This window comes from Panicum virgatum, chromosome 4N (genome assembly GCF_016808335.1).
Source record: "Panicum virgatum strain AP13 chromosome 4N, P.virgatum_v5, whole genome shotgun sequence".
Taxonomy (NCBI): Eukaryota; Viridiplantae; Streptophyta; class Magnoliopsida; order Poales; family Poaceae; genus Panicum; species Panicum virgatum.
This window is the reverse complement of record NC_053148.1, coordinates 19,793,339-19,810,581: the sequence shown is the minus strand read 5'-3', so window position 1 is coordinate 19,810,581 and position 17,243 is coordinate 19,793,339. Positions and strand designations below refer to the sequence as shown.

The following is a 17,243-nucleotide window of genomic DNA, read 5'->3' as shown; positions in this document are numbered from 1 at the left end:
GCGCTTAGTGTCAGGGGCAGCTTTCTTATCTCCAAGTTTTCAGACTTATCCACCCGAGCTGTTAGGAGCATCTGCAGTATCTTTCTAAATTTCACTCTCTAAATTATCATTTGGAGAGTTATGTACATAAAAATCACTCTCTATACATCTTCACTCTCCAATAATTTTTCTATATCTTGTTTACACTCTAGAGAGCTATTTTCGCTATTTATCTTTGACTAGCGAGAAATCCGGAATAAATGATGTCTATATTTGGATAACCACTTAGAGGAGCTCTTGGAGGCTATTTTTCCATCAAAATCTATATTCCTAATAATTAGGATGAATATAGAGAGTCTCTTGGAGTTGCTCTTATACCTGCATAGCTAATTCAGGTTTCATTTACGGTCGTTTTTTGTATTTCACCTTTTGATTTTAGATACATTTGGATCCAAATGCTAATAGGTGTAAATGATAAACTTTAGCAATAGCTCATCCAAACAGAATGTATGGGTAAACTTTAGTAATAATTTAAACTTTAGCAAATATATGAGTACTAAGAATTGCTATTGTTTAGCAATGAACTTTAGTTCATTCAAGCAGGCTAATAGAGGAAGATGACTTGGGCCATGTCCTAAGAAAGAGATGCTACCATTGAGCATCATAATGACGCAATCAGGAGGATTGACTAAAATTTTTTTAGGCCCCATTTGGATCCTTAGAAATTGAATTCCATTCTAGATAATGTAGTTATATGTGGCATATATTTATATATTATTGTTGGTCACATGGGAGAGATATTTATGTATTTCTATAGGGAGCGAGTCTAAGAGTGTGCAATAAGTTGCACATTAGAAACATAGCATGAGGATCTATAGAATCAATTTGGCAAAATAACCAAATAATCCTTGAAATATGGCGTTCGGCTCAATGTGGTCCCTGAATTATGAAAATATCCAATTCAGTCTTTGAATTATCACAACCGGTCCAACTTGATCCTTGAATCCGACATGGCACACAATGCTTGGGGTGGCGACCTAACAGGTGAGGGAGCGATCTGGCTCAATGCGGGCTGGGTAGCGTCAACAAGCTGGCTGGCAGCAGCGTGGATAGTGGCGGACGCTGAGTTCAAAGTTAGGGGGTCTTGGTTCTTCCTCCTCCATATCTCCACTCATTTCTTCTCTTTTTTTCTTCATATTTTTCTCTTTTCCTCTCATCTTTCTCCTTTGATTTTAGTGAAGCTTTTTTTAAGAGGGGGTGGGGGTGGGGCTAGATCTGGTCACGGGCCACCCGACCCGATAAATCCGATCCAACCCACCCACAAAACCCGACCCGATCCAACCAGACCAAGTGATGGGTCGGGTACGGCCGAAATATTTGACATGAAACTAAAAAAGTCTAATCTAACTTGGAAATTACACACAAAAATATGGACCAACCCGAACCTCATCCGACCATGTCATGGGTCGGGCACGGGCCAACATTTTTGACCCGAAAGCCAAAGTGACCAGACTCAACCCAACGGATGATCAGGTCTAAGTGGGGCTAGATAAATTCGTCTCTGGGCGTGGAGGGTGGTCGCGGGCGGTGACCTAGCTTGGGCAGCGTAGGGATGCTATTAGCGAGCTTCCGAAGGACGGAACTAGAAGATGCTTGTGTTAACCTGCTCTATAGATGGAGGGTAAAAATGATATTTCATACTCCAAGCTGACTGGACAATGACTGGAGGAGTCTACGTGGCGTGGCACGTTGGATTCAACAACAAAGTTGGATAGAATTGTTCAGGGACTGGACTAGATATTTTATAGTTCACGAGCATCAGAATTCAGGAATGATTTTGATTATTTTGCCAATCAATTTCCATCTCCCACCTCCATAAATTTAAGATAAGTATATGTAAGCTTTTGAAAATTATGGAATATCACATTCAAGACAAATAGCCTACTCCATTAAGTAGATTCCAATTTCCTCAAAATAGAAGGATACAAACGGGGCCTTAAGAGGAAAAGAATATACTGCTGATTATGGGTTGTGGCTAATGTCCTCAAGTAACGAACAAACAAAGCTCGTGCGCCGGACGGATAAGCTCCCTCCCCAAGCGAGACAAGCAAACACCTTTTTGTCCTTTCGCAGCCTGCCATCGATCAATCAATTCGTTAACCGGTGGCTCGTTTGCGCCGCCCCGTGCGCAGGGTTCCAGCCTCAGGCCCGCCACCGGCCCCTCCCGCTCCCGAACGCGAAGGCCGGCGCCGCTGGGCCGACGGCATCCGCCGCGCGCTGGGTACCATGGCACGGGCCACCGCCCTGCGGGGCCTGGTCGGCATTGCGGCGGCGGGCGGGCGCCGCGTGCGCTCCTGCGGCCAGCGGCGGGACGCCGGCTGGCGTGGGTTCCGTGCGGGGACCTCCGGGGCCACAGCGGCGGCGGGCCCCCGCGGCTCCTCGCCTTTCCGTTCCTCGGCGGCGCGGCAGGCGGGGTCGCTGCGCGGCGCGGCGGCTGCGGCGGGGCGCAAGGGCTGGGTCTCCGGCGAATTCGAGAGGTGGGCAATGCAGGCGCAATGATCGCGCCAATTGATGGGTTAATATGCCGTCTATCTTTGTTCCTAAATTCGAATCAATCAGTGTTATGTTATCCATCCATGTGTGCTCGTGTGGTGTCGGTGCATCAGGGGATAAACGTTTACTTGATAGATAAGTGTTGTGGACTTGTGGTGCGTGCCTAAATTGCCTATGTTCGTGATGTTACAGGGATATATTATTAATTCAAATTGATTAGCTTGACGCGTAGAATATTACATGGCAGGTCCATGGTCCTTTCCATCAAATAGTCATCTTACAAACACATTTTTCATAGTGGAAGCTTGAGAGCTCACTGCAATGCTGTTGCAGTTGTGCAACTAAATATTTTACAGATATCTCTTTTTGTTATGCTATTGGCCTTCAATATATAATTTTAGCTTGCTGGCTTCAAGTAGTTACATTGTTCTCGCAATACCAACTTTTTGTGCTCAACGGCTCACATTTCTCCAAAATCTACTAAAGATTCATACATTATTTGATCAACATAAGGTCAATAACTTTGTTGGCAGTGAGGATGGTAAGGTCACCTGTGGATATTCAAGCTACATAGGGCGGAGACCTACTATGGAGGACTGCTATGCCGTTAAATTAACTAAAGTTGATGGGCAGCCAGTTAGCCTGTTTGGCGTATTTGATGGTACCATTTTCACTCATGCCTTCATTACTTCGCAACTCCTTGCACATCATATTTAGTTGATGTCTTAGTCCACTAGGTCATGGAGGAAACCTTGCTGCTGAATATCTGAAGGATAATCTTTTCAAAAACCTTATGAAGCAACCTGACTTCCTGACAGACACAAAGCTTGCAATAAGTAATGTCTTTTACCTTCTGTAGTGTCTTTCATCTGTTATCCTTTCTAATGCTGCAACTCTGATGTTCTTTTTGTTTTTGGTTACTTTTCACAGGCAGAACATTCCTTGAAACTGATGGGGATATCTTAGAAACAATATCTAGTTCATTTAGAGATGATGGTTCAACAGCTTTGGCTGCGGTTCTGATTGGCAATCGTCTATATGTAGCAAATGTTGGTGATTCACGTGCTGTTGCTTCAAGAGCTGGCAAAGGTAAAGTGGCGGCAAGAAAGAAAAGACCAAAACGTACAGCATCCACTTTTCTCATATTTGAAAATTAATATCCATTTTGTCATTATTCTCTCTCTGCTTTTTGAATTGGATGTTTTAAACTAATTAGCTTGTCCCAAGTGTCATATTTTTTAAAACGGAGGAAATATTTGTTTTACCAATTTTTGTATATTATACCTGAGCATGATCAATTGAACTGGTACTCTGCTGAGCTTCAGTCACCAAGGGGAGTTGCTCTTATTTCTATTCACATGATTAATGAGCTGGAATAAAATTTTATCAACGCAACACTGCTTCATTATGTTGCTATTTTCCATTGATAAGCTTCCAATGACTTTAGAATCTGTCAATGTTAATTATTCTTGATGGGACAACACACTGCTGAAGATACACGCTAACACACTAGTTTCACGCAGAAACACACTAGTTGCCGCAAGCTACTTGGAACTGATCAACTTGATCAGCTCCTCCTTAAGTACCTAAAGTTGCCTCCGGTCAGCCTGTAAGCATCCGGCTATGGCAACTCCTACTATACAGCCCAGTCAGTCCTATACAACAACCTGCCAGCAGCCACACACACTCCTCTTGTGAAGAGAACAACCAGACCACTCTCCTTTGGTGCTGCTCGAACTCTTGAGGGAGCTAGGCCCTCTCCTCTCTATTTATAGCACTAGATGCACACTACTACACAGCCATAGTGGCTTACATGCCAAGGCAAAGACTTGACTTGACTCAACTTGGTCCCTAAGGCAAAGACTTGGATCCTAAGGTAAAGACTAGACTTGACTAGACTTGGACCCTAAGTAACTTACATGTACCTACTGCACTACTAGTCAAGATTATTGCTAACAATTCTTTGGTTTATTTATGTGTGAAGAGTATGTTAAACTTGGCATTATTTCTGTGCTCTATAGCTGTCCCACTGTCAAAAGATCACAAACCAAACAGGAAAGATGAACGAAAGCGAGTTGAGGATGCTGGGGGTGTTGTTATATGGGATGGTAAGCCTTTTTAATCCTCAGAACACTCTTATTGTATTTAGCCTGCTTACTTGGATAAAAACAATATATTTAGACTGAACCTCAAGCCCTCCAGTTTTAAGTAAGTCTGATATATGATACGTTAGGACATTATGTTACTTTAATGGCTCATCATTTGCCTGTGTCTATACATGTTTTTCCTGTTTTTCAAGTACTCAAATCGTTGAAGGTTCTTTATAAGTATTGAGTGGTTGCTGTAATTCTTCATTTGACATTAGCACTTCCGCAGATACATGGAGGGTTGGTGGCATTCTGGCAATGTCCCGTGCATTTGGCAATCGTATGTTGAAGGAATATGTGATAGCCGAACCTGACATTCAGGTATCCATTTGAAGTCTAATTAAAACTTTCAGTAGTTTGGCAGTCCATTGATACCTAGGCAAGGGTTGTTGTGTTGGTCTCTTAGAACTGGATCCACTAACAGGATAAATCAAGCTACTTAACAAGCTAAAAAACATCTTACACTAGTTCATCCTTGATTCTTTGATTTACAGATGTACCTTTGTATCAATGTATCATTATGTTGTCTGTAACATGAGTCAGTATTAATGTTGTTGCAATAACCATAAAAATTGAGTATTACTGAAATATGATGAGAAGCCCCTTGAGAAGAAGTTTGTTTAAAGATTTCATTTTTTCGGATCTTTTAGTGGATCTGCGTGGTATGTGGGAAAGAGTAAAGGACTCTATTCATGGAAGGGAACCTTTTTCCTTTACTGGTTTTCCGTGGCAAGGGAAAGGTTGGAGCATGCTAGCATGGTTTCTCATGATGAAATTTGTCACACGGGACTACTTGGCAAGTGCTTGGTATTTCTGGAGAGATAGGCATCTGAGTCATAAAACATCTAGACATTGAAGATACTCTGGAACTAGAATAACTAAGAAGACTGTCATGGTTTCTGCCTATCATGCTACAATGAGGTGTGGATCGTAGATTTCTTTCATTTTAGGTCTGTATCTTTTAAAAGGGCATAAATATTAAGCTGTCAGTAGGACCTCACTGAAGTCTCGAAGTGATATTCTGGAGTTTTTGTTCTCAAGTATTTGAAGCTCATGATTAGTCCATTTGAAATTTTCTTGATGTTCTCGACTTGCATAGGAAAGTCTTCTGAAAAGTTCTTTTTAGCAATTTGATTCCTTATGTCAGATAAGTCCGATGGAAAATTAACCTTTGGTAACATCTATGAAATGCAGGAAGAGGAGGTCAACATTGATTTGGAATATCTAATTCTTGCTACTGATGGTCTTTGGGATGTTGTGCGAAATGAGGTATCTCCTTGAATTCCAGCTTCTAACAACCAGCTATGGCAACCTGTTGGTTCTGTAGTTGAAGTAACCATACCACCAAGCTACTGGTATAATTTTGGAGGGTTGCTCTGTTCTCAGTGAACTTGATCAATCTCTTCATGCAAGGCCCCCCTAACAGTTATTAACATGCATCCAGTGTATCCTGTCTCAAATGGTCACACACAAGAAGAATGTTCACAGATTGAACACAGTGAACAAGGGCTTTTTTCATATCAGCGTAGGGTGATACTTTCTCCATTGCTAATCAGGGTTTATATCGTTTGTCAACAAGGATGCTGTTGCTCTTCTGAAAGCTGAAGATGGACCTCAGGCTGCGGCTGTGAAGCTGACAGAAATTGCCTACTCCAGGCACAGCACAGACAACATCACATGTGTCGTTGTGCAATTTCACCATAACAAGTAGTCGGTTTGGACAGTTTTTCGTCTGATGGTAGTACAATTTTGTATGCGTTAGCCCCAAAAAATCCATAAAACATAGTTGCTTTTGCCTAATATATGCGGTTGCTGCAAGACATTAGCAACCCTGAAAGAGATTCGCTGGATTCATTCTTTTGTTCTGTAGGAAAGATAACATCCAAACAATGAGCATGAGCTCGAATGAAATTTCTTCAGTTACTTTTTATACCAGCTTCACAGAAGCATTCTGCACTTCGTATGTTGTTTGCTTTGTGGTGGTTCTTGGGTGGGAAACGCTGCACTTCATATGTTGTTTGCTTTGTGGTGGTTCTTGGATGCGAAGCTGAAATGGTTCCGGTTTCCATGTAAACAGCTGTTTCTGTCCTTCTTGGTGTTCCCTGTTCCGCGCTTCCGGCGCTGGATTGCAAATTGCAATAATACAATGCCATATAGTAAAAACCTGAATTTTCAATTTGTGAGTTTTCAGTCAAAACATATAGTGTTCTCAGTTTTTGGAGGGATTGTTTGCATCCCGGCGTCTTATGGAGAAATTGGTGTAACAGAATTGGCTAGCGGAATTGTATGGATGTTATGTGGCTGAATGTAGGAAAATTTATCGAATTTGACAAATGAGATCTGCGTCTTATTCTTTTGGGACGTCAAAGTTTTTCGGCAATGTGATTTCAGATGATGAACACCAAATTCAGTTGAGCAATGAGCAGAGATCCAAGGGAGTCTGACAGATCTCAACCTTTAATCAACCATGATCGAACGGTTCACGAGAGCTCTTGCGCAAGTGACATCTCCTGGGAGAGCCTGGACCTAAAACCCCTGATCGGCATCCCAATTCCGGTTTTCTCACCTAAACCCTAACGCGCCGCCTCCGCCCGCCGCCATGCGGCGCCACCACCACCTCCTCGCCCTCCTCCGCCGCGCCGCCGCTTCCGCCTCCACCGCATGCCAGCGCGCGGACCCCCTCCTCCACCTCAACCACGCCCCACCCCGAAATGGCGCCGCCGGGCTCTTCTCCCCGCGCCTCTTCTCCTCCCGCGGCCGCTCCGTGGCCGGCGCCGCTAAGAGCCTGGTGGAGGACGAGGCGGACCTCAGCGACTGGATTAGCGACCTCAAGACCGATTCGTGCCACCTCGGGCTCAGCAGCGGCGACGAAGGCGACGCTCCATCCACCCGCAGGTCCCCCGCCGGCGCCTCCAGGGGCGGGCGGGGTGGGCGGGACTCGAGGGGTTCGTTCTCGAGGTCGAGGTTTGGCGGCGGTGAGTTCGGTGGCGATAGGCGCGGCGGCTTCGAGCGGAGGGGGAGGGTAATGAGTAGTGACCTGGATGATGATGAGGATGATTCCGGGTTTGGTTCCTCAAGGGGAAGGCGGGGGCGGGGTGGGAGGTCGTCCGGGCTTGCGATGAGAGGAGGGAGGGGAAATGGGTTTGATGACGAGGCTGGGTTTAGGTCTCCTAGGGGGCAACGAGGTCGTGGTGGGAGAGGGTCAGGTGTGGTGCGGAGGGGCGGGAGGTACAGTGATTTGGATGATGGTGATGATGCTGCTGGATTTGGGCCTTCCAAGGGAAGACATGGTCGTGGTGGAAGGATGTCTGGTTTCTCGCAGAGAAGAGGAAGAGGCAGTGATGACAGTGAGGAGGATGATGATGATGATGATGCCATTGGGTTTGGGCGTTCCGACAGAATGCAGCATCGAGGTGGCAGGAAAGGGGGAAGGGCAGAGAGTGTTGGACCACATCAAGGCCGGAACAGGAGTGATTTGGGTGTGTCGCGGAGGGGAGGGAGGTATAGTGATTTGGATGATAATGACTATGATCATGACATTGGATTTGGATCCTCGAGAGGAAGACATGGTCGTGGTGGAAGGATGTCTGGTATGTCGCAGAGAAGAGGGAGGGAAAGTGATTTGGATGACGACAATGACGATGATGATGTGGTTGGCTTTGGTGATTCTGGTGCTAGGGAAGTGAAAAAGTTTGATTTTGGCTTGTCAGAGGATGATGATGAGGTGGGGGAAGTTGATGAGGATGATGACCCATCAGGTTTAGAAGATGATCTTATTGATGATGAGGGCAGTAAGGAGTCTGGATCTTTTAAATTAGACAAAGAAGAGGCAGTCAAACATAAGAGTATAGCGGGCACAAGTACTAGAGGCGGTGATTCTTATCTGAGCCAGAAAAGGTAGCTCTTACAACTATGAAATAATGCTGAATAGTATTTATTCCTTTAAGCTGAGCTGTTTCTGTTAATTGCTAGTATGCCTCTCTTTGGTACATAGGTAGATTGGTTCTCTTTTTCTTGATGTAAATTATGCTTACATTATTGATAGATGACCATCTTGGCAATATGACAAAAATGGTGGTTCGTATTTTCTAATTGCCAAGTGCATATCATGTTTACTTTCACCATCTGTAATCTATGGTACAATGAACCTGTATGATGTTTGACTGCATCACTTCCATGTCAACAACAGCTACTATATTGTTAAAAGCTTCTGCATCTACTTCCAACTTGGCTGCAACACGTCCTACCATTCATGTTGTTTGGTGGGTTTCTTTCTTAGTGTAACAGGTTCAGTGGTCCACTGAATGTAGCAGCATTATTAGAAACTAAGTATTTTGCTGTCCTCAAAACGTGGAGAAACTATGCGTGGGCTTGAGGATCATTCTACAAGAGTACTATGAATGAGTTTTTTACTATAAACTGAGCCATGGTCGACTGCATCTAGCTGCACTCACAGCATTGGTATTTGAAATACACAAACAATGCACATTTTGAATCCAGAGCAAGTGTCATTGGTAGTCTATTTAGCATCTGCTTGCTATAGGGATTAGGGAATAGAGTATTAAAGATGGAGCTATGGAGGAATGATATCGGAATGGATTGCATTGTTTATATCCTCTGAGATTGTAGGTCAAGGTTCTTAATGATATTGATCTTGGTATTTTAAGTTATTCCTATGAACCCTCATGTTGGTTTCTTTGAACTTCGAAGAACAGTTTTGTGATGAGTTGTCTTTGTCGCAAAATTTGGAGGGCACAACAAATTGATAATATTTTCTGATGCATAGGGTAGCCTAGGCAATGAGATGCTCTCTGGGGCAAGGCATCCCTGATGCCTAGCCAAAAGTGGAGGGGGAGGGCTGGAGAGAGGAACCCAGCGGGTAGCACGGTTCTCTTTCCTTCTACCACATCCTTGTCAGCTCTAGTGCCGTGGCTGGTGCAACTCCCAGATTGTTTCCAGTGCAATTGCTGGCGTAGATCTGGCCTTGCTTAACTGCGGCATTGGTGGTCTGGAAGGAGTGTCGGTGGGGCTCTGTTTGAGTTGGGGGAAGAGTCTGATTCATGGGCTGATGGTGTGCTCATCGTTGCTCCTGCAGGGTGGTGTCATTCAGGACGGGAGTGGCAGCGCAGAAGGGTGAATCGGTTGTGTGAGGTGGGATGGGAGGGGTTCTTTATGTGCTGTTGGCTTGGGTTGGGCTCATCTAGTGTTGCGGTTATGGCCCATTGATAGGCTTGTTTTTCCTTTTCTTCTCTAATTTTTCTGTTTGTCGCCAAGGCTCGCCTTAACCCTTTAAGAACATTGATTGATTGATGTTGCTACTGCTACTTTATTTGAGCCAAGCATTTTTACAAATCTTTGTCAAATTTCTCTGAAGCCTGTAATTTGTAGTAGATGGCAATGATGTTGCTTACTGAATCTGTACTAGTTCTGCACTGTGGTTTGGTTAAGTTATATTGGCATATTATATTCCTATGGGCTATGATTATCAATGAGTGTAGATTAATTGCTTTTCTCCTGAATAGTTCATACATGTACTGCAAAAGGTTTACTTATAAGCCTCTATGCTGATGGATATTCTTCCATTTCCTGACAGGTTTGATGAATGCCCACTATCTCCCTTGACACTAAGAGGTGTTAAGGCTGCTGGATATGACAGAATGACTGCTGTCCAGGAGGCTACTCTTCCCATCATACTTCAAGGTTCATTTCAGTATTCTTTAATGTATGTTTGACATTTGTGAATTTACTTTATGATATTAATCTTGTTCAGCAAATATATTAAATTTACACAAAGGGACATTGTTGCCCGCACATTTCTAATTTGTAATTTCTCGCCTTCTTGAGTTTCAGATCTATTTACCTACCTTTTCCATTTCTCTAGAATTCCTGCTTTAAATTGCATAAGCTATCCATGTAGCTTACATATTTTTTTTAGCACCTGTTAGTCTTCCTCAATTAGCTTGGGACTAAAATGTTCTGTTGTTTTATTGTTAGTAAGGTGAGATCCCTTGGTGTATGCTTTTTGCTGATGATGTGGTGCTAGTTGACGAGAGTAGGGCAGTGGTTAATAGGAAGTTAGAGCTGTGGAGACGCACGTTAGAGTCGAAAGAGTTCAGACTTAGTAGGACCAAGACCGAGTACATGATGTGCGATTTCAGCGCGACTAGGCATGAGGGGGGAGACGCTAGTCTAGATGGGCAAGTGGTGGTCCAGAAGGATACTTTTCGGTATTTAGGATCGGTGCTACAAAAGGATGGCGACATTGATGAAGATGTTAGACATAGAATTTCCGCTGGCTGGTTGAACTAGCGGCAAGCTTCTGGCATCCTTTGTGACAAGAGGGTGCCACAAAAGCTAAAAGGCAAATTCTATAGGACAACAATTCGTCCGGTGATGTTATACGGTGCTGAATGTTGGCCTACAAAAAGGCGACATGTCCAGCAACTGAGTGTAGCAGAGATGCGGATGTTGCGGTGGTTTTGCGGGCACACAAGGAGGGATAGAGTCCGGAACGAAGTTATTCGGGATAGGGTCGGGGTGGCACCAATTGAGGAGAAACTTATCCAGCATCGGCTAAGATGGTTTGGACATGTCCAACGAAGGCCTCCTAAGGCGCCGGTGCGTAATGGGGTTCTTGAGCGGGTCGATAATGTAAAGAGGGGTAGAGGTAGACCTAAACTGACATGGGATGAGTCGGTTAAGAGAGACCTTAAGGATTGGAATATCTCTAAAGAGATAGCTTTGGATAGGAGCGCTTGGAGACTAGCTATCAATGTGCCTGAACTTTGAACTTATTTCTTTCGGGTTTCATCTCTAGCCTACCCCAACTTGCTTGGGAAAAAGGCTATGTTGTTGTTGTTGTTGTTGTTGTTTTATTGTTAGTGAATCATCCATGTAGTTTATACATTTCAACTTTGAAGTTCTTTGAACCCGTTTGGAAAAGCCATTCTCACAGTTGATGTGAGCATGTTTGGACCCTGCTAAGTGCTAACTGTGTCGACAGTTACGTTATTATGCCTTCAACTCATAAGCTTGTATAGAGTATGGAATCCTAGCATTACTCTGAGCTCCCTGGCTTGACGGAGGTTTACAAGAACATGGAATAGATGCTGAAGTTCTCTTTGTCTATCTATCTGTATGTCCGCCTACGAGGGTCACATATGCAAAGATTTGTTGTTAAGAAAAAAATTGAATGGCCTATTTTTCCCAAGTGTAAGCCACCAAGGCCTCAAAATTTTGTTACCGTGGCACAATTTCTATGCATCATAATTATTCGGAGATAAAAATATGGAGAGAGGAAACAAGTTTGAGAAATTCTAGTTATCTGTGTCCAATGGTTCAAGAAAACAAATATTAACATTGAATGTATGTAGTTTTTAAGTAGTATATCATTCCGAGAGGAAGGCAATCGGAACTGCACTAATTATGAAATGCATGTGTACAAAAAAATTTATGCAGCACATGATTCTGAAAGCAGTTTATTTCCCACTTAAATTGTATATTTTCTATTCAGTTCTCACACAAACACGTCTTCTCCCTGTAGGGAAGGATGTATTAGCCAAAGCAAGGACTGGAACTGGAAAAACTGTAGCTTTCTTGGTAAGTACCCTGCTGAATAGTGAATATTATGTTTCCTCCCATTGAATTGTAATGTACAACTGTTTTACCTTCAGCTTCCGGCCATTGAAGTTGTCTCAAAATTACCACCTGTCGATCGTGATCAAAAGAGGCCTCCCATCAGCGTTGTTGTAGTGTGCCCTACACGTGAGCTTGCTGATCAGGCTGCTGCAGAAGCTAACAAGCTTCTTAAATTCCATCCATCAATTGGAGTGCAGCTTGTAATAGGTGGCACTAGAATGGCTCTTGAACAGAAGCGCATGCATACTAACCCTTGCCAGGTGATTCAAATTATCTTGTTGAACTGAATAATTCTGCTGTTCTGTGTCATTTGTTCTGATATCTAACCCACAAGCAATGGTGAACTTCTGATTTACAGATTCTAGTAGCTACTCCAGGAAGGCTTAGGGATCATATGGAGAACACACCAGGGTTTGCTACAAGGTTAATGGGAGTCAAAGTTCTAATTCTTGATGAAGCTGATCGCTTGTTAGATATGGGATTCCGATCTGATATTGAGAAAATAGTGGCTGCACTCCCAAAACAACGTCAAACACTCCTATTTTCTGCGACAGTTCCGGATGAGGTATCACTGTAGTATACTTGTAACTCATTACTGCTTGGTCAGTTTCCCATGTATTTCTACTTTCCATGCTAGGTTCGTCAAGTATGTCACATTGCCATGAAAAGGGATCTTGAATTTGTCAACACAGTTCCAGAAGGAAGTGAAGAAACACATTCTCAGGTATTCGACAAACCGAATGTGTATTGATTGCTCCTTAGTTTTTAAATAATGGTGTGATTATGATTACCATATTCAGGTGAAACAAATGCATTTAATTGCACCACTAGACAAACAATTCTCTATCCTATATGGTCTTCTAACTGATCATATCTCCGAAAATGTTGACTACAAGGTAACCGTTAATTGCTACTGTCATCTTTATTGTTTCTTTTAATTCTTTATATGTTCTGTACAATGACTGAGGAAACAAATGCAGGTGATTGTATTCTGTACAACAGCAAAAGTAACAAGCCTTGTTGCTGAGCTTTTGTCTGAGCTGAAGTTGAATGTACGTGAGATCCATTCCAGGAAACCTCAAAGTTACAGAACCAGGATATCAAAAGAATTTAAGGAGTCAAAAGGTCTCATTCTTGTTAGCTCTGATGTATCTGCCCGGGGTGTTGATTATCCCAATGTCACACTAGTTGTGCAGGTAACTAACCTGTTGTACTTTATTTACTTACTGTTGCAAATATAGATATATGCACTTTATGATACAAATCAGAAATTATGAAATTCCTAAATAAATCTGCTTACCTGCCATTGAGAAAATTCTTTCTCCATGCAGCTCACAGCTAGTTAATTGGAACTCTGAACTCATTATTAGCTTGCTTATCATTTTACCTGCACATAGTTTCGAATTGAAGTGTCAATTCTCCACCAATATTGCAGTTGGGGGTGCCAACAGACAGAGAGCAATATATTCATCGACTTGGTAGAACTGGTCGCAAAGGTAATGAGGGGGCAGGAGTCTTATTATTGGCACCATGGGAGGAATATTTCTTGAGAAGTATCAAGGACTTGCCTATTACAGAGGCAACACAACCATTAATTGATCTGGACACTAAGAAAAAGGTACTTAAAAGACTCCAGTTCACATCTTACTGTTGTATCTCTCCATGCATTGACATTGGTTTTTTTTGTTAACATGACCACTTATATACATGTATATGATTTGAAATGTGCATTCTTAATATATTTCGACAGTCAACTAGCAGTTCATTTCTATATCTATGTATTTTCCGAGAACCTTGGACAAGATACTGTCACTATGAATCTATGATGATTCGCTAAAGATCATAACAATTGGGCTAATCGATCAGTACAATTGTAGGGATGCATATGTTTAGTTTCCTGAGATATATGATGTTCAATGCAGTTCAGGTTATAATTTTGTAGTTCACATCAGCTGTGTACTTAAGGAAAAGCTTTGCTTCCTGAATGATATGGATATTTTAGAAATTCGTCGACAAGACCATAACAGCCAACCGATTTAGGGATAGTTAGTATTTTCACCAAATTTATGTTTTGGATCTAACTATAGAGGATTTCTATTTTGGACCACAACAACCTATCCACATATAGGGATAGTTTTTTTTTAGGAAAAGCCATCATGGAGACTTTGACCGTAAAAAATAGTGTTAGTATATTAGGCAACTCCGGATATGGTTAGTTTAGGATTGATTGTAATCCTGGGATAACCTTCCTTATCTCTAGGAGAGGCTACTTGCCCTCCAGTCCATGTACTCTATATATACTGCCCAAGGGGCTCAATGCAATACATCGACCACATTATACGCATCCTACTTTCCTATATGGTGTCAGAGAGTCACGATCCTGTGACCTAACTAGGCTTCCGCTGCCGCTGCCGCTGCCACTGCCACCGCGCCGCCCTCGGGGAGATCGATCTCCGCCGGGGGTAGCGCCCTCATAGGATGCCTGGCGGATCCCTCTGATCCGCCGTGCCTGTCGTCGTCAAGCATAGCAAGGGGACCTACCTCGCCGCTAGGATTTGTCACCAGCGCCGCCGTCTTCGCCTCCCCCACCGAGCGCCCCGCCGGCCACATGCCCCCATCTACTCCAACGCCGTCGCCACCCCTGTCCTGAGCGCGACCTCGTTGCAACTTGTGCTGTCGCCACCCCTGTTCTGCGCGAGTCTGTGGCTGCACCTGCGCGAGTCCGTGGCTGCGAAGGAGAACCGTGGGGGCGCCGCCGCCGCCGCAAGAGGGGGCGCTCGACAGTCGTGCGCCGCCCTTCTCCCGCCGGTCCAGCCGCGCCGCCTACGGCTGCGGATGGACCCCGCGCCGCCTGCAGCCACGAATGGACCCGCCAGGGTGGTGGCTCGGCCCGATGCTGTCTTCATCGTCGCCAGGCTCTGGTGGCGCACCTGCCTGGTACCCATGGTCCTCCTGTTGTTGTTTTTCTTTTCCGATCTAAGATCGGTTTGCGTCGCCCTGCCATTCGTCGCCGCATCGTCGTCGACGCTCCCGAGAACAAGGTTGCTATTGCGTGCCCTCACAGGCTGCAGCATTGACGCTCATGGTCAAGCCATCATCGCTGGTGTCGCCGCCTTTTCAGGCAGTGGCACCATCCGCTGCTGGTCCTCGTCAAGCTGGCACTCGATCTGAAATGCTATCAGGTTATCAAATGAATCCAAAACTAGGATGAATGGCTTGTCCAGTTAAATGATGTGGCAACTGCTGAGTATGAAATTATCAATCACATTTGTAAGCACCCAATCATTTTTCAAAACATTTTGCTGAGCACTATGTTGTCCTATCTGATAACTGCTTAGTATTGAACTATATAAAATAGGTAGAGCTTCGCATGCCATTGTTTCTTTAGGATAATAATCTGGTCGCTGACATATTGCATTATGCTACATTACATGTTTTCTTATTATGTGCAGGTTGATAAGGCTCTTGCACACGTGGAGGTTAAGGACAAGGAATCTGCCTACCAGGCATGGCTTGGTTACTACAATTCAAATAAGTTCATTGGACGTGACAAATACCAGCTCGTATCACTCGCCAATGAGTTCAGTAAAAGTATGGGTCTCAACAACCCTCCTGCAGTGCCTAAGCTTGTTCTCAGGAAGATGGGTCTGAACAACATTCCAGGTCTGCGAGCAAAATAGTTTGGTACAATGAATCCAAGCCATGTTGGCGCATAGTCTAACATCCGATAAAACGCCCGTATTGGTAGGAGTTTTGGAGCTACCTTAATAAAACAAGGTTTACAATACATGTCATGCTCCCAGAAGTTCTAACTTTCGTAATGTTGTTTCATTCTTTTATCCTGTAAGGGCCTTGACAAAGCACCTACTCATAGCTTTGGAGCACCATATTTCTGTGTTGGAGGAGGCCACGTGTACTCAATCCATCCTTTAGTAAAAGCCAGAAGACCTTGTATCTGTGCTGGCAGCATCAGTGGGAACGGAGAACTTGGCTTTATGATCAATGGGGATGGAGAACTAGTTGCCGGTACTACCCATCCTAGCCCTGCTAGTGGGTCGGGTTGAAACGGGTTGTATGGGTCGGGTTTTTATATGGGGTCTATCTGGATGGGTTCAAATGAGTTTTAGACTTTTGTGGGGCGGGGCGGGGCGGGGCGGGTTTTCTAAAAAACCGGGTAGGGATGGGTTCTCGTGCGAGCAGCCGAGCACACGGGCGCCGCCACCCTCGCCGTCCCGCATCGCCGCAAGATGACGGCGCATCACCATGAGACGAGGGACCTTCTTGTCCTTGCGCACACCGCCGGCCACATCCGCCGCGCAGAACACGAGACTGGTGAAGCCGACATAGTCCATGGGCCGGCGCCGGGGCCGCCCTGCACGCGGCGGAAGAGGAAGAAGAGCCCCACGAAGGCGAGGAAGGGGAAGAGGAGGTTGTCGACGAAGGCGAGGAAGCCACCGGGCCCTGCGGCCTCGCCCTTGGAGATGGAGATGTCGACGCCGTTGGTGGCGAGGACGTTGATGAGGTCGAGGTCGTTGGGGACGACGACGGTGGTGCGGCGGACGTCGACGGCGGTGAGCTGCAGCAGGCCGCCATCCTTGGAGAAGTGGACGCGCTCCACCTTGCCACGCTCGACGGCGGAGCTCGCTGTAGCGCCACTGCGCGCCCTCGAGGAGGTCGGAGGAGGAGGGCTTGGAGGCCAGCACAAGCACGGCGGCACAGGTGCGGCCAGGGGGCGCGGGGACGACCTGGAGCACGAGCGCGGACACCGCCGCCACCGCCGGACTCGTGCCGCCACCGCCGCCACGGACTCGCGTCGCCACCGCCGGCCGAGCGGAGGTGCGTCGGGGACGGGAGGCGGCCTGGCGGAGGCGCGTCAAGGTCTCGGGGATGGGGCGCGCTGGCGGACGGGGCGCTGGCCGCTGGCCC

At 45.2% G+C, this 17,243-nt stretch overlaps 2 protein-coding genes across 7 annotated transcripts; both read left to right on the top strand.

The window, feature by feature from the left end:
• The first annotated feature begins 2,069 nt into the window (after nucleotides 1-2,069).
• On the top strand, nucleotides 2,070-6,635 carry LOC120669741 (probable protein phosphatase 2C 56). Of its 4 annotated transcripts, none has more exons than XM_039949579.1 (8): nucleotides 2,072-2,516; nucleotides 3,066-3,193; nucleotides 3,270-3,368; nucleotides 3,463-3,654; nucleotides 4,554-4,640; nucleotides 4,909-5,000; nucleotides 5,874-5,948; nucleotides 6,236-6,635. In XM_039949579.1, the coding sequence occupies exons 1-8, from the start codon at nucleotides 2,266-2,268 to the stop codon at nucleotides 6,275-6,277; spliced, it is 966 nt and encodes a 321-aa protein (XP_039805513.1). In that variant the 5' UTR covers nucleotides 2,072-2,265; the 3' UTR covers nucleotides 6,278-6,635. The 4 variants fall into 4 exon arrangements, with proteins under 4 accessions (XP_039805514.1, XP_039805513.1, XP_039805511.1 ...); XM_039949577.1 differs by having other exon boundaries at nucleotides 2,077-2,516; nucleotides 6,259-6,635; XM_039949578.1 differs by having other exon boundaries at nucleotides 2,079-2,516; nucleotides 3,463-3,621; nucleotides 6,259-6,635.
• Nucleotides 6,636-7,215: 580 nt separating this feature from the next.
• Nucleotides 7,216-16,346, top strand: LOC120669740 (DEAD-box ATP-dependent RNA helicase 31-like). Of its 3 annotated transcripts, none has more exons than XR_005672770.1 (11): nucleotides 7,279-8,576; nucleotides 10,273-10,379; nucleotides 12,223-12,278; nucleotides 12,353-12,577; nucleotides 12,676-12,882; nucleotides 12,955-13,041; nucleotides 13,118-13,213; nucleotides 13,298-13,513; nucleotides 13,753-13,935; nucleotides 15,770-16,061; nucleotides 16,166-16,346. XR_005672770.1 is itself a non-coding variant. In XM_039949576.1 (10 exons), exons 1-10 carry the CDS (start codon nucleotides 7,279-7,281, stop codon nucleotides 15,995-15,997), a joined length of 2,703 nt encoding a protein of 900 aa, XP_039805510.1. In that variant the 5' UTR covers nucleotides 7,216-7,278; the 3' UTR covers nucleotides 15,998-16,156. The 3 variants fall into 3 exon arrangements, 1 of the variants encoding a protein (XP_039805510.1); XR_005672769.1 differs by having other exon boundaries at nucleotides 15,770-16,068; nucleotides 16,124-16,346; XM_039949576.1 differs by lacking the exon at nucleotides 16,166-16,346 and having other exon boundaries at nucleotides 7,216-8,576; nucleotides 15,770-16,156.
• The last annotated feature ends 897 nt before the right edge of the window (nucleotides 16,347-17,243 follow it).